Source organism: Myxine glutinosa, chromosome 2 (genome assembly GCF_964187855.1).
Source record: "Myxine glutinosa chromosome 2, kmMyxGlut1.1, whole genome shotgun sequence".
Lineage (NCBI taxonomy): Eukaryota > Metazoa > Chordata > Myxini > Myxiniformes > Myxinidae > Myxine > Myxine glutinosa.
The window spans coordinates 184,903,130-184,920,546 of NC_136262.1; the positions used below are offsets into that span (position 1 = coordinate 184,903,130).

Consider the following 17,417-nt stretch of genomic DNA (forward strand, 5'->3'; position numbering starts at 1 on the left):
AGAAGGGTTCATGCCCAAAATGTCGCTTCACCTTGCTTCCCATGGTGGTTAGTTCATCTCTCTCAACCAAGAAGGACATCGACATGTCGGGGTCTTAAACTGAATTGACGATTAGTTGACGCAGTATTAGACGGGTCAATATACAACCAGAACAGCCGTACCCCAAAAAAATTGCAAATTTTAGTTTTATTGCATTTCCTTATATTTTAAGACTTACTTAGGAACATATCAAAAGTTGGACAGAAATGGACCATGGGAAAGTAAAAATTTTTGACATGATAAAAATGTCACAAAACCATGCACGATTCACTACGTCGAAAACGTCTTTGGTTTTTTATTTTTGTTTCTTTTTGTTTATATAAATTAATTTGTTCCACTGAGACCAGCTGCAAAGGCAACATTTTATAACACTTGTTTCGTGTCTTTAACAATGTTTACATCTGCTACCTGACACATGTCTTTAACAATATGACCTCCCAGCATGTAGGCTAATGACCTAATTCCTCACTGGTAGTTGTGCAGCTTGACTGAGTAACAACTCCACATGAATGAGTTAATTACACCTAATTAGGACTCAATTGGACAACGTTGTATGGTAAACATTGGAGATGCAATACAATACAACCAAGGAGATACAGTACAATACAACCAAGGCCAAGGCAGTAGCAAAAAGACAGGTAGGCCTATGCATACAATTGCCCCATATATTCTACATGTATTTTGTACTCCTACAACTGTAGTGTATGATGGTATTTATTTTCCAGGTTCTAGAGTTGTGGGGATGCATATTTATTTAATAGGAATGGGACCAGTTGATTGGGGGAAGGGGGGGGGGGGGGGTTCTATCAGTATGTTTTTCTTCTGGACTATACATATCTTTTCCTGGTGCACCTTGTGACTAAGCAACAGAGCCCTTGTATATAATTCATTTCAGATGCAGAAAGCAATGGGATGACCACTATGCAGATTATTCCATAGTATGTTTCCTCCTAATATATATCTTACATAAATATCTCAGTTTCAGGGGCGGAGAATGCTCTGATGGCATTCAATGTATATGGCCAATGTAAATTGACTGCATGCTTCTAAAAGATCTCATTTTTGTATTTTCAGAGATAGAAAATGAACTCTTTATATGGTAAAGAGACCTGCCCTTTATGCCAAAGGGGATTGGACTGTGAGGAAACAGTATCAGTTCGTGAGAAAGGAGCAGAAGGCATCAACCGTGCAAGTGCCGAAAGGGGTGTTGACATCAGAATTCTAGCTGGTACCAGTGTTCACAAATCATGCCGAGTGAATCACATAAACAAAAAGGACATTGCTTTAACCAAGAAGGATCATGCGGAATCAGGTCCATCAGTCAAGAGGAGTGCTCGCATTTCCCTGGGACCATATGACAGTAAAACACATTGCCTTTTCTGCGGCACTGAAGTTAAGGAAGAGGGCCCAAAGCGAGGCCATGCAGAAACAGCCAGTTTTGGCTACGTGAAGACTGACGCATTTGTTAAAACTATATCAGTTCATTGCAAAACAAGGAGCGATGAATGGGCCCTTGCTGTTCAAGGCCGCATTGAATATTTTGAGGGTGATCTCCATGCAGCTGACTGTGTGTACCACAAGTCCTGCAACATTAATTTCCGCACAATGCGAGACATTCCACAACGGTTCAAGCCGACTGAGTCAAACAAGAGACGAAAAATGGGAAGGCCTAAGGACAGTGACCAGAATGAGGCTTTCGATAAGGTGTGCTCTTTTCTTGAAGACAATGATGAGGAACAGTTAACAATTACAGACCTCGTGGCTAGAATGGAACAATACCTGGGCGATAGTGAATCCAATGCATATGGGAACCAATACATGAAGGAACAGCTTAAAAAACGATATGGTGAATCTATATTCATGGCAGAGGGTAGAGGCTTAAAAGACATTGTGACATTCAGAGAAAAAATGTCCCAGATCCTCCGTGACCACTACAATGCACCACGAGAAGATGATGAAGAAGCACAAAAACGTGCAATTCTTCAGACTGCTGCAAAACTAATAAAAAGTGACATAAAAACAACAGTTGCACCACATGGGGATACATACCCAACTACTGCAGACCTAAGCCTTACTGCTGCATTGGGGTATGTCCCAACTAGCCTGCGATTCTTGCTGCAGCATCTTTTGGTCGGGAAAGATACATCTAGGGAGGTTGCTGGTATTGGACAAGCAGTCATCCAAGCAGTGCGTCCAAGGGCTGTAATTGCACCATTGCAGCTTGGTCTTGCAGTGCAAATGCATCACTTGTATAGGTCTCGTTTCTTGATAGATAGTCTATCAACCTTTGGCTTTTCCTCATCTTACTCCGAAGTGCAACGGTTTGAAGTAAATGCAGCCTCTTCTCTTGCTCCGGATGTGTTTGGAGGTGACACCGACATTCTTGATACATCCTTGTTATTTGCTGGAGACAATGTGGACCACAACATCATAACGTTGGATGGAAAGGGTACCTTTCATGGGATGGGCATGATAGCAGCTATTACACCAGGGCGTCAATCTAGCCACATCATATCTAGAAAGAAAATGTCTGACAGGAAGCTCGTCGAACTGACGAAGATCAATATAATAGATTACCGCTATGCAGAGCACGTCAACCGCAACCTCAAATTTCAGCCCCTCCCTTTGTTATCAATTTGTGATCGCCCAATTGACATATTATGGGAGATGTCATTTTGCTTTGAAAAGAGTGCACCAAATTGGCAAGGCATGATGCACTTTCTGCATGAGGAGTGTGATCACCCAGGGAAAGCCTCAATACAGTTTCTCCCAATGATTGATATGAACCCAGGTGACAAAACCTGCATCTTGTCAACTCTTGATTACCTGAGCAAACTTGCATCAAAACACAACATGCCAGCAATCATCACATTTGACCAACCGCTGTTTTGGAAGGCCTCTGAGATAGTGAATGCTCTTCCTGCTGATAACCCAATCCATAATGCAGTGCTACTGCTTGGGAGCTTCCACACATTAATGAATTTGTTGGGTGCCATTGGAAGTTTGATGGATGGAAGTGGACTGAAAGAGATCCTGGAAACAGTGTATGGTCAAAATGCTGTTGTGCACATGCTGAGTGGGAAGGCGGTGCAACGTGCTTTTCGTGGCCATTTGCTTGTGGATCAGTGTCTTACACGTCAGGTTGTTGGCAAGATTGTGGAAGTTGACCCTGGGTTTCAAGAACAAGTGGCAGAACTGGAGCGACTGTACATTTCCCTGGAGACTGTCGAAAGTGACACTATAGAGTCTGTGTTGCAATCAGAGTGCATTCATTTCATTGACAATAGATTGAATCAGGAAAGGAATAAACTTGCAAAGGACTCGAAAACCAGTGCACTTTGGATCAACTACCAGCGTATGTTGGGAATTGCAAGGGCACTTGTGGCAGCTGATCGGACGGGGTCCTGGGAGATGCATCTCCAAGCCATATCAGCTTGCTTGCCGATATTTGCAGCTGCTGGCCATCCCAATTACCTGAAGTCAGCTCGACTCTATCTCGAGAAGATGCTTGCGTTAGAGGATGACAACCCTGAGGTTCATCAGAAGTTCCAATCTGGTTATCATGTAATCCGGCGCAGTGACCAATACTGGGCTGGCCTAGGCTCTGATCTTGTGATAGAACAGACATTAATGCGCTCACTGAAAAGCCAAGGGGGGCTGACTCGAGGAAGTGGGATGTCAGAGCACCAGAGAGCAGTTTGGACTCTGTCTTCAACCATATCGTCCTCCTACAACCTTGCTATGCAAGAACTGACCTCGAGTAGCTACTCAACAAGTGAACAACATAAGGAGTTGACAACATCCAGGGTGAGTCGAGATGAAGCTGATCGTGGCAAAGTTGCCGAAAAACTGGACAGCTTCACACCATTTTCTGATGACAAGTCATTGCGCAATATCATCACAGGGGTTACTGCAAATGAGGATGTCAATGTTCATGACCTATTCAAAGTAGGTAGTGACATTGTCAAGAAGATGGATGATCACCCAGCTTACTCCTATTCACACAAAAGGAGTTCTAAAGCCAAGACACTTGCATTCAGCAGGGCAGTCAAAGTTGCTGAGGACCGCACAATAGATCCAGCGTTACTATTCCAGAGGTTCTTAGTGGTGTCACAGACGGGAGATCTCCAGATAGGTGAAGTGATGAAATATGAACTCTGCCCATACCCAATGTCTCTTTTTGAGGCAAAAAACATCCTGCGCCAGCCAGATAAACCACAGTTGGCGGAGGCAATAAGGAATTATGCTACAACCAAATCTGACAATGCTGTCAACCAGACAGTTCCAGGAACAGATCACTATGTTTTTGACGGGGGATCACTTATTCACCGCTTAAAGTGGACAGAGGGATTCACCTACAGTTCCATTGCAGATGAATATGCCTCATTTACAGTACGACACTATGGCAAAGCTACTGTTGTGTTTGATGGTTATGAGGCTGGGCCAAGCACAAAGGACTGTTCTCATCAACGTCGGAATAGAAACAAGAATGCCACCAAGGTTAACATTACGGAGTCAACAAAATTTGTTGGGAAAAAGGAGGACTTTCTGTCGAATGAGTCAAACAAGCAGGCAATGATACTGTTGATTATAGAGGTGTTGCACAAGGAAGGCTGTGAGGTGATCCAAGCAGAGGGAGATGCTGATGTTGAGATTGCAAAAGCGGCCGTCGCAAATGCGGCTTCCAGATCTACAACCCTCATTGGAGAAGATACAGATCTCCTTCTCCTCCTGCTCTTCTATATGGTGGAGACAAACTGCATTGAACTCTATTTCCGTTCTGACAAGGCAAAATCAAATGTCTACAATATCAAAGTCCTTCAGCAGATACTTGGAAATGCAGCCTGCAGAGATATATTGTTCCTTCATGCATTAACTGGCTGTGACGCAACGTCTCGTGTCTTTGGGATTGGAAAGAAGTCAGGGTTTCAAAGAATCATCAAGAAAGAAAAGGAACTGATAGACAGCTCAAAGGTGTTCTGTAAACCACAGCAGAGTCAGGATGTTATTGAAACTGCAGGCTGCAGAGCAATGGTGGCATTGTTTAAAGCAAATCAGAACGACTCATTGGCATCGATCAGATACAACATTCTCTGCAAAAAGGTTGCAAGGGCTAAGGCATTTGTCACTCCTGAAAGACTGCCACCCACATCCGCTGCCTGCAAGTTTCATTCTCTGTGGACCTATTACCAGGTAATGGAATGGATGGGCCTTTGTTGTGGAATGGAGCCAACGGAGTGGGGATGGAAGGTAGAAGGAGGAAAACTTGTTCCAGTGATGACAGACAAAAGCCCTGCTCCAGACATACTACTTCAGATGATTCACTGCAACTGTTCAGGGGGGTGCAAAACACTAAGGTGTTCATGTAGGAAGCATGGATTAGAGTGCACCAGTGCATGTGGACATTGCCAGGACAGCAACTGTGACAATATGAGTGTTGAACCAGACATAGAGGAGGAGGAGGAGGACGATGAAACTGGAATCTAAGACTAGAAGGCATATGGTACTTCCACATGTGTCAAAATTGTCCAATTTTTTATATGTGGCTTTCCATGTCATAGACTGGCAGAAACAATCAAAGAACATATATTTGTGCAAATATTTACTTTAAATTGCGAATGGTCTCAGGATTAGCACTGGATAAACTACCAGCAACGATCATAATACAAATATTGGTGCAAAATTTACTTTAAATTGTTAGTGGTCTGATGATTATCAGTCAATTTTTTTACGTTTTATCTGCCGGCAGCCATCTTGTTTTCTGACGTCACTGAGGGACTTTCCCATGCGTCAAAATTGTCCAACTTTTAATATGTTGTCTTCCACTTCATAAACTACTAGAAATAAGCAAAAACAAAAATTTGCAATTTTTTTGGGGTCAGGCAGTATATTGACCCGTCTATATGTGTGACATCGAGTAAGCAATGTGAGAAACGATGCAGAAATACCCAAATGAGACGACAGTAAATATTTAGAAGTCGTATAACAGTGACATCATCTTACCATAAATAGATAGAAAAAGCAAACAAAAAAAACCACCTTTTTTCTTCATCTCAATCTTCAGGAAATATGGAAGACATTTCATTGCGAGTCTGAACTCTTGCTTTAGGGCCACCTGGTAATCTGTCTCCTCACCAGTTTGCAAGGGCAGAGGCAGATTCTGACGTAGCTACATGGAAACAACAAAACATGTTGAGGTACCAATTAAAATAACTTTGCAAAAAAAGGAAAACTCACAGTCAGCAACACAATGTACAAGGAAGTGGAAACAAGCGCAAGAACAACAGCTGAATTGACAGGTGAGTTTCCGATTGACTGGCAGAGTGGCCGAGACTCTTACCTGTATGTCTTTGCATTTGTCGTTCGATTAATAAAGTTATCTGACCTGGACAAATGCCGTGATGATACCGTCACGAAGACATCATCACTGCATCTCCAGAAGGGCCTCTTGCAGTGCGAAGATGCCAAGATCAAATGCTGTCACGAGGTCGATGGAGAGGGAAGCTAACAACTAGTTTCACCATTTTTGGGGGTTCGGCAGGGCCACACATTGCTGTTCCATAGTTTGAAATCAAGGTAGGGTTACCTCAATGATTGGTACTCAGCTATCTGGTAAACGAACAACGGAAGCAGGTGGAGAGGTTTAACTACGTAGCATCGACAATTGATGAGAAAGGAGAATGTGAGGCAGATGTAAGGGTCAGTGTGGAAGAAGTGGAGGGATGTGGCAGTTGTGGGAGACATAAGAATGATGAAGCTTAAAGTGAAGATGTACAAAACGGTGAGAAGACCAGTGAGGTTGTGTGGTGCTTCTTCTTTCGTATGGAGCACAAGGCTGTGGGGTAGCATCATTGGCTGAGGGCACACCTGTGCCGCTGATGAAAAGCCCTCTGCTGGTTAGCGCAGGAATTTGGCCAGCTCGCCTACTCTTCGCGAAGGACACCATGGGATCTTCGAATTCCGTGAACGAATGCCGGCAGATGGGACGACGTTTAATGTCCATCCGAGGGACCCAATGTCTGTGTGTCAGTTTGGCATCTCCTCTCAAACCACAAATCAAACAAATTTGACAATGGTACCACATTAATTGCCAAAGACCCAGGCAGGGCAGTCAAAAACATTCATTATATTCACATCCAGATCTTCTTCCTCTTGTTTGCAGCATAATGCTGTGGAGTAGCATCATTGGCAGAGGGAATTTTTGAGAAATAAGATCCGAGCGGCTGATCGCTCATTAGCGTGGGATTAAACAGCCGAAAGGATGGGTGATAATCTGGAATCCAAGATGCACCATGGATGCAGACAAGGTAGAGCGAGTCCAACGACATGCCACCAAACCCATCCATGAACGACACAACCTCCCTACTGAAGGGGTTAAGGAAGTCCCTACATTAGAGAACACTCCATAGGGACATGATTCCGGTCTTCAAGCTGGAACGTGACATTGAGAGGATTAACTCGCAATACTTATTTACCCCAGCAGTGTACCATGTGATCAGAAATTGACTGAATCACTCCTTTAGTCAGAGTAGTAGCAGCATGGAGTAGCCTCCAACAGTCACTGCCTTCAAGAGGGGAGTGGACAAACATTGGGAAGTAAAGGGAGTTTCACTGCGCGAACTCTCGACATGCGCACTCGTGCTAAGGTTAGACAGCATCAACACGTGGCTCCACCTGCAGATCAAGAGGAAACCTGATGATGATCATCATCATAATCATGATAATGATAGCTATCATGATGATGATGATCATCATCATTATGATTATCATGAAGATCCTCACGGTGATGATGATCATGATAATGATGGTGATCATGATGATGTTGATGATGATGACCATGTTGATGACGATCATGATTATGATCACAACGATGATCACCATGATAATGATGGTGATAATGATGATCATGCTGATGATGATCATGATCACAAAGATGATCACCATGATGATAACGATAGTGATAGAGGATTATGCTGATTTATGATCATGCTGATCATAATCACAAAGATGATCTCCATGATGATGATCACAATAATGATAGTGATAATGGTGGTGATGATGATGATGATGAAGCTGATGATTATTGTGATTATGATTATTATGATCACAAAGGTGATCACCAAGATGATGATCACGATAATGATAGTGATAATGGTGGTGAGCATGATGATGCTGATTATAGTGATTATGATTATCATGATTATGATCTCAAAGATGATCACCATGATGATGATCACAAAGATAATCATCATGATGATGATTATCACAAAGATGATGATGATGATCATTATCAATACCATCTGTACGGAAGAAGAGAACGAACGCTGTTGAAATCTTTCGCTCTTCACATCTTTTGGTTCATAAAAATGATGATGTTGAAAAACAAGACGAGAAATTTACAATCGAGATGGGCACAAGTCGGTAAAGTTTGTTATAGTTAGTAAACTAAGAACAAGACACAGAGATATTACAAACGGGGAGGGAGGAACGTACAGGGAACAACGGCGGAGGCTGTAATGCCGTTGGCGGAAGCGCTTCCCCTTTACCGAAACCGATCGCCTCGATGTTGAACGTCATTTGGCCCCGGCCACGACCTCGGCCCATCCCGGCCATCCCACCGTCCTCCGACCACCACAGCCGGGTCACTCCGTCGCAACAGCACTACTATTAGTCTATTATTATATGACGTAGTGTAACGAGCATGCACTTGCAGAGTACATTAATCATATTAAATATCAAACCCACTAGTTTTCTCTAAGCACGTGTTTCCATTTTGACTTGTGCTGTGTTTTTGTTCGTTAAAAATAACAAACAAGGACAGGATAGGAGAGGGAAGCAGTGCCAGTAAAGCTAAAAATTGTGATGTACACCTCCAGTATGAGTTGTAGTGTCTCCGAAGGGAAGCCCAACATTGATTGGTCGAACGATTGTGACGTCGAGCGGCGGCCATATTGGGACACCCAGAAAATAACGCTACTCCATTGAAACAATTAGTGCTTTGAAGCCGTGCTTCGCTTACGCAAAAACGAATACGTACTGTAATTTATTTATATCACAGTTATATTTCTATAAAATGCCTCGTGAGAAGTATGTTTTAAAATAGGACTATTTTAATTTCCGTTATGCAAATTGTTACTTTCGTCGATTTGCGTGACGTCACAGGTGAACAATTCACTGACGAGGTGTCATCGCAAGCTTATTACCCTGCGCTCGACAAGCGAAAGCAGGGTTAAGCATTCAGGTACGCACGCGTGCCTTGTCCCTTGTCCGTGTGCTGTACATGTCTGCATTTTAAAAATTCATTTTCTCGGCAACCGTTAGTCCGATTGACACAATTTTACCATAGAAGCGCCTCCACCTGTAGAATTATTTTATTCATAATTATGACGTCATAGGTCACGTGGTACGGACGACATCTTGGTACCGACAGGTGAGGTATAGGTATAGGTACAGGTACAGGTACAGGTCTTGGTACCATCGTGGTACCTACAGGTCGCACAAGATCTGCCAGCAACCCTCTTATGGTGAAACTGCCAAAATCTAGGCTCTCTGCTCACCTTCACTCCTTCATTCCTCTTTTCTTCCGCCTCTGGAACAAACTCCCCCACTCCCTTCAATACCACTCCTCCCTCCAGGTCTTTAAAACAGCTGTTCACCACCATCTCTTATCTTCCCCCATCCAAAACCTTGATCTTTTCTACCCCCGCGAATTCACCCCAGATCCACTTTTTTTTGAATTCCAACTTCTTTCCTGAAAGTCCTTGCAGTGTCCATATGTTTTATACCTCTCCCACCTCCCCCCAAGCCCTCCCCCTCCCACATTTCTCTCGATGTCCCTGCTCTCAAATGTTGTGTTTGTGTCCGTCCTTCCCCTCTCTCCTCATCTTGTCTACCGCTCCCCTTATTTTGTGTTTTGTGTGTCGGTTTGACTTTTTGCGTGATTCATGTTAGCTCTTTCACGAGCCTCGATCTTGCATACAAAAAAAACAAAAAAAAAAACGTCAAGTACTCACCATGGTGAATAAAATATGTTGATGGTGATGTCATCGGTGCCTTAATTATGACGTCATAATTCGACAAGTACAACGCTTGATCTGATCAGTATGAATAAAACAAAAATTCCTCTGCTACTGTTAGACCGATGGACACGAATTTTTCAGATTATGTGCGGCTCCTGTATAATTTTTAATGATAATTATAACGTCATAGGTCACGTGGTGCAGACGCCATCTTGGGAAAAAATCGAAAAAAAGTTGCACCTCTACATCTCCGAAACCGATCCATAGAATTTTTTTTGAAACATGGCTCATTGTCAAGTACTCTCCATGGAGAATAAGATATGTTCATGATGATGTCATCAGTGCCTTCGTTATGACGTCATAATTCGACAAGTACAACACTTATCCGATCATTATTTAAAAAAATTCAGCAACTGTTGGTCTGATGGACACAAAATTTTCACCAGAGGAGCGCCTCCGCCTGCAGACTATTTTAATGATAATCATGGCGTCATAGGTCATGTGGTACAGGCGCCATCTTGGATAAATCGAAAAATGTTGCACCTCTATATCTCCAAAACCGCTGCATGGAAAAAATTGAAACATGGCTCCTTGTAAAGAACTCCATATGGGGAATAGGTGTTGTTAACGATGACGTCATTTGTGCCATAATTATGACGTCATAATTCGACAGGGACAACACAGTCTGATCAGTTTGAAATGTATTGAGCGTGATCTATGCAACAATTATATTAGAGAATATACATTTATGATGTCATCGCTCACGTGGTCTGACAGCCATATTGGATCAAAGAAAAAAAATGTTCAAAAACAGAAAGTTGGCTCGCAACAAGTTGATTGCACAGGGTAAGTATTCTATGAATACCATCTCGATTCTAGTTGGTAATGGAACACATCCGAGGTTTGAATGCCGACCCAGCTATGTACTGTCATCCCGGTGTTTCACAGGTCGGGCGATTCATCAATGGGTGCGTCATCCCTCGAATGGATGTTGAACTGGGTGTCCTGTCCGCCAGCATTAGTTGGTGGACGTTACCGATCCCACGGTGTCCTTCGAGAAGAGAAGGCGAGATATCGCCGGCACCCTGAGCAAATTACAAATTCCTGCCTTAACCCTACAAAGGGGCACTGCGTCAGCGACCCAGCCGCGCCCTCAGCCAAAGATGCTACAACACAGCATTGAGGAGCTGCACATGAAAGAAGAATAAGAGGTGGATGTGAATTGTGGATAATGAAATTCTACATGGAATTTTCAAATTTTTCATTTTTTTCTGACTCAATCAATTTTAGTGACTGAATGATCGATCTTAAACACGTCAAATGCACGCCCCAGCTGGGTACGAACGGTGCGTGCTCTCATTTATTTTGGGGATCTCGAGATGGCGGTCGTTCGGTACTAATAGTGCGTGCTGCCGCCTATTCTGGGGGTCTCAAGATGGCGGTGGTTTGGCATGAAAAGTACATGCAGTCACCTATTTTGGGAATCTCAAGATGGCGGCGCATTGGCTTCAGCAACCAGCGGAGATAGCAATTCAGGTCGGACGGTCGGAGATCAGTGAGTGTCACAGGTTCTCCTTGCGCGTTTATTTTGTTTTATTTTAAATATATGTTATAAATATCGAGTTGAATTCAAACTTATCGCACGAAAGTTGAAATATAAGCATTATTTTGATTTTGAAATAAGCCTCCAGCTGTGTCTTGCGAAAAAAGTGTTCATATCTGATTTATTTAAACGTAAAGTAAAACAGATGTGGAAACTCACTTTACACAGTCCGCACAACTTTTTGTTTTGTGAACCAGGGGTCAAATCACAAAGATCGTTACATATTTCACATGCGTCTTCCAACGCTGATCGCATAAACAAAGTTTCATTAAAAATGTTACAAAATGTGCCCGTAATTGCATCTTTTGGTATTTGACATTTTGACCCCATCCGAGGTATTGGGGTCAAAAATGATTCTGCTCTCGCACCTTGAATTTCCAAGTGGTGATTTATAATTCACTAGGGCATGCCCGTACTATATATATATCTAAAATTATATCCCCCCCCCTCTATTTACATGAAATGGTTTGGTCCAAAGCGAACGGCTTGCGAGTGGTGACAACCCCCCCCCTCTATTTACATGCAATGGTTTGGTCCAAAGCGAACGGCTTCCGGAGTTTGGTAAAGAAATCGCCATCGCGTGCACAAACGCGCAGGAAAGCGAATGAATCGCAAATTCGGTTTTATTAGTTTTAAAACATAGTTTAACGCCAACATAGTTTGCAAACGTGAAATAAATGAATACGCTCTCAAATGTGCCATCCGAGGCAGAGTGTGTCCGCCACGTTCGGCACACGCGATCGTTCGCTGCTCTCTGATTGGTTGAATCGTTTTTTGGACATAGCTCGGTAAGTAATTGTCCGATTAATATGAAACCTTGAAAAGGCACATCCTCGGGTCCCCAGCAATATACCTGGCAAGTTAAAAGTATATCGGACCCGTGGTTGTCGAGAAACAGCGGTCACAGACAAACAGACGTACAAACGTACAAACGTACAGACAGAGATTACTGGAATTATAGATAGATAACAACCAAGTTTGGTGAACTTCTGCACAACCGCGTTTAAGAGATAGAGAGATGGACAGACGGACATACAAACAGACAGACATACATACGGACATACAGACAGACATATGGACATACAAACAGACAGACATACAGACAGACGGACATACAAACAAACGGACGGACATACAGACAGACATACAGACAGACGGACATACAAACAGACGGACGGACATACAGACAGACGGACATACAAACAGACGGACGGACATACAGACATACAGACAGACAGACGGACATACAGACATACAGACGGACATACAAACAGACTGACGGACATACAGACGGACATACAAACAGACGGACGGACACACAGACAGACGGACATACAAACAGATGGACGGACATACAAACAGACAGAAAGACACACAGATAGACAGACATACGGACATATATACGGACATACAGACAGACAAAGGACAGAGGGACATACATATGGACACACAGATATACGTACAGACATAGAGAGACGGACATCCATGCGGACAAACGGACATACAGTCGATAGATAGACGGACATACAGACATACGGAGAGACTGAGACATACGGACATACAGACAGACATACAGACATATGGACAGATGAACATACAGACAGACAGACATACAGACAGATGTACATACAACCAGACAGACATACAGACAGACGGATATACAAACAAATGGACGGACAGACAGACATACAGACAGACAGACGGACAAACAAACAGATGGATGGACATACAGACAGACAGACATACAGACAGACAGAGACACAAACAGATGGACGGACATACAGACAGACAGACATACAGACAGACAGAGATACAAACAGACGGACGGACATACAGACAGACATACATACATACAGACAGATATACATATCGACAGATGGGCAAATTGGGCATACAAACAGACTGACGGACATACAGACGGACATACAAACAGACGGACGGACATACAGACAGACAGACATACAGATGGACATACAGACAGACGGACATACAAACAGACAGACATACAGACATACAGACAGATGGATATACAAACAAACGGATGGTCAGACAGACATACATACAGACAGACATACAGACAGACGGACAAACAAACAGACGGACATACAGACAGACAGACATACAGACAGACAGATATACAAACAGACGGGCGGACATACAGACAGACATACATACAGACAGATATACATATAGACAGATGGGCATACAAACAGACTGACGGACATACATGTCGGGAGTCCCTTCTTGATCGTAATAGAATTCCACCACCAATTGAGAATGACAAACGTTTATTAAATACCAAGTACACAGCTGGGAGGGATCGGAGACGTCGACAGCATGAAAGAACAGCATGCCAAATCAACCTTCCTAAGGAAACACCGATTCGCAGTTCGTTTATATAGAGACACACTTTATCAGAGAATCTCCACTGAAGTTTGGGAGGACAAAGGAAACTGGATAATTGTGCCCCCACCGACGTCCTTCCACCGGGCCATGTCCTCCACCGGCATCCGTCCTCTCGCTTCGGAGGAGTGAAGCACGCACCATTAGGATCCGGACCAGATGTGTTTTCAAGGCTCCGAGGTGACAAGAGGTATATTTCACTGAAGGGGGATTGCATTCCTGGTCTCGATAAGGTCATAAAATGTACGAGGCCGTTTGATGAGTTCCAGGCGTTGGATGTATCTTTCAGCTTACATTCTTATTTGAACTTAATTCAGCAAGTATTCTATCTTAAATCAAACATACGGAATATAACTAATGATTATAGCATTTTTACCAAGAAAAGGTTTGTGTATACAAACTCGAACATCCCACGTATAGAGAATCACATTTCACACACGTATAGTCCGCATTCCTGCCCGCGGCTCGGGACGCCGTTTGCAAGCCAAGGAGAGTTTTACAACAAGGCTATCTGGCCTGGAGAGAACGCACGTATACAACAAAGCCATCTGTTCTGCACAGATGAAGCATGTATTTCTCATTTTTAAACTATGGCGAAGCAAAAACCTTTTTATTAACTATGAATAACAGTTTCAAACAACATTTATAACAGAGCTTATGCAGTAACGAACCTATCACCGACATTAACCTGCCTCTTGTCTCGTCGAGACAAAGTATCTCAAGAGACAACGTGCCACATCGGGCTTTATTGAAAGACAATCGTGTAATGTGGGTGTCTCCCAAGAGCATGCCATGCGCCCATAGCGCCTCGCCCGTGCACTTGAGGAACGTGTCGTGTTGTGCATGCTTGAAACCTGAGGGCTCAGAACATGAAAGTCCATTAACGTTTCGGATCCACAACGAAGGCGTCTGGTCCAGATGAGGTTCTGCCCCGCCAGGGGGCCCATCACCTCCCCTGCGGAACTTGCTCCCCCCACCCTTTGCAGACGCGGTCCTTGCAGATCTTCGAAGTTAATCAACGATCATGCCCATGAGATCTCTCATGTGCTGCTGTTCTGGGGAATACATAATATTGTCAGTATCTTGTGTCTCGTGTTCCTGGTCAGGGTACGGAGCGTTAAAATCCGAAATATTTGAAGTAAAGAGAGAGACGTCCTTTATGTCAAAGTCTCCCATGGACGCCTGATCAGCTTGCGGGTCCAGGATATCCATGTCGGGTCCCTTGACTGCCAGTCCCAGCGTCGCAATCAGATCCATAGTTGGGTCGGAAGGGGGTGTACAGCTGTAAGCTTGTAATACCTAAGAGGCGTTAGCCAGTTCTCGCAAGGGGTTTACAACACAAGTATCACAGTCATCACAAAAATCAATACAGGCATTAGCCAGTTCCCGCAAGGGATTTTCAACACAAGTATCACAGTCATCACAAAAATCAATACAGTCTTCTGAAGCGCCGGTCACATCTGCCTCGTTGAAGGACCCGTTCGGGTCGACGGCCTCTGTGGTCAGAACCATGGTCGTCGTCGGCGGCTTCTTTGTTTTCCATCCTGTAAAGTACTTTCTCATACAGAGGAGGACTAAAGATTTCATTAGTGCCCCCCAAATTACTACCCCGATTATCACGGCCAGTGCGGTCAATAGCCACTTCACTATAGTGCCTGTCCATCCCCGGAACCAGTCAGTGAGCCAGCTAAATTTATAAGAGTTCTCGCGCGCGATCCGATCGATCGTCAGAGCGTGGCTAGTTTCCCTTAGTCTCACTATTGCGGCTGACACTCCTTCGGATGGATCAGGTATGTATGTGCAACATTTTCCCTCTACTATCCCGCATACCCCTCCTTTCTCTGCCAGGAGCATGTCCAAAGCCACCCGATTCTGAATCACCATTGGACGCATGTGAACTACCGTGTCCAATAGTATGTCATGAGCCGTAGCGGTGTCGTTTGCCACCTTTTCTAGGGCCAAAGCCAATTTATCTATCCGGAAGCTATTCATGGCTGTGCCCGCACCTGGGAAGAAGAAACCTAACACCTTTTCCCATAGGCTCCCGTGTAGTTTAGTGGTTCCATCTTCGTTCATGACTGACCTCTTATGTCGCCTGTCCAGGGACTTTGGATCTAGCTCGTCCAGTATCTCGACGTCAGGAAGGACTGAACCAAGATAACATGTGCCCCCCCCCCAATTATTTGGTAAATAGGGGTAAGCCTTGTCGCCGCATATAAACATTGTCCCATGGGGTGGGACCAGGTGGGTGGATAAGCACTGGAGCCCCTTTGTCACCCCATTAATCCTACTAACCCCCCTAGAGAATGTGATAGCCGTTATGTTGTGGTTGTTTATCTTGCAGTACTATTCGTAGTGTAATCCCAGTGCTCCCCTTTCCCAGCTTCCCGGGGAGAGTGTAGGCGCATTCTGATTCTCCCATAAGCAAGTGGCCGGAACCCTGGAGGCAGACCATCCCTTTCTGCGGTTTGACCCAGACGGGGGCAGGCCTCTCGGCCACATGGGCAATCATTGAAGGGCGATAATTGAATTGTCGATTGCAACTCTTGCCGTTGCCAACCTCTTCTCTTTCCAGCGTGGTGACTAAACATGGGGAATCGATAGGTTGTGAGCAAAGATCATTGAGGGACAGAGGTAGCACTATCATGTGTATTCCTGTGGTGCCTGCTTGGGGGAAGTGCATGCACGACCAGCAGTGTGTCCTATTTTGAATTGTCGCCACCTCTCTTGCCACCTTCCAATATGTGTTTTCACCCTTCTTTGGGGCCTTGTCCTGGGGGTGCGGCGTGAGTACGTATTCGATGCATGGTGGTCGGGGAGTCAATAATTGTATGGTCGTAACTTCACATATCAATATCAGGGTGGTATTTCTTTCTAGTAAAGCGTGCGTGGTTAAAGTGTTCGGACCTTTTCCCCATTCGAATCCTGCTCTGGCGGAACTTGCTGTTGGTCCAAACTTTCCTCCCCGTTTTACTTGCCTCCGACGAGAGAAGGCAACTTGTGTTGACTTCGTTCCGTTTGGATTTGTCCTTTCCGCCCTCCACATTATATATATCCATGGGGGGTCCTTTGGTGGTATTAGACAACATGGTACGTTTATCTTCTGTCCCCAAGTAACGCTTTGATAATGGACGTGAGACTTAGAGGTTAGGTTTTCATATAATCTTTCAACATATGCCACCATGTCCGCCCACTTGAGGGGTGGGGTGGTGGGCGCTGTGCTGGCGAGGTGGTATAATCCTAGCAGTGCAAGTGTAATTAGTCCTATATGTCTGTGCAGCTCCTGCCCCATCCTGTGTGACGGTGGGTGTGGGTAGGGCCAACTTACAATGCGTGGTGTGGATCCAGGAGGT

General features: G+C 44.3%; 1 protein-coding gene across 2 annotated transcripts in view; it reads right to left on the minus strand.

Annotated features, from left to right (window-relative positions):
- The window catches only part of POLR3GL (RNA polymerase III subunit GL), a 33,947-nt gene extending 25,192 nt beyond the window's left edge, over positions 1–8,755 (minus strand). Inside the window, exons 1-2 of one of the 2 annotated variants that reach the window (XM_078772048.1) lie at positions 8,533–8,755; positions 6,079–6,208 (exon numbers count right to left, since the gene is read on the minus strand). In XM_078772048.1, coding sequence (XP_078628174.1) covers positions 6,079–6,208; positions 8,533–8,652 — 250 coding nt within the window. In that variant the 5' untranslated portion in view covers positions 8,653–8,755. The remainder of the gene's footprint in view (positions 1–6,078; positions 6,209–8,532) is intronic. The other variant, XM_068106620.2, reaches the window with a different exon arrangement.
- Positions 8,756–17,417: the final 8,662 nt, after the last annotated feature.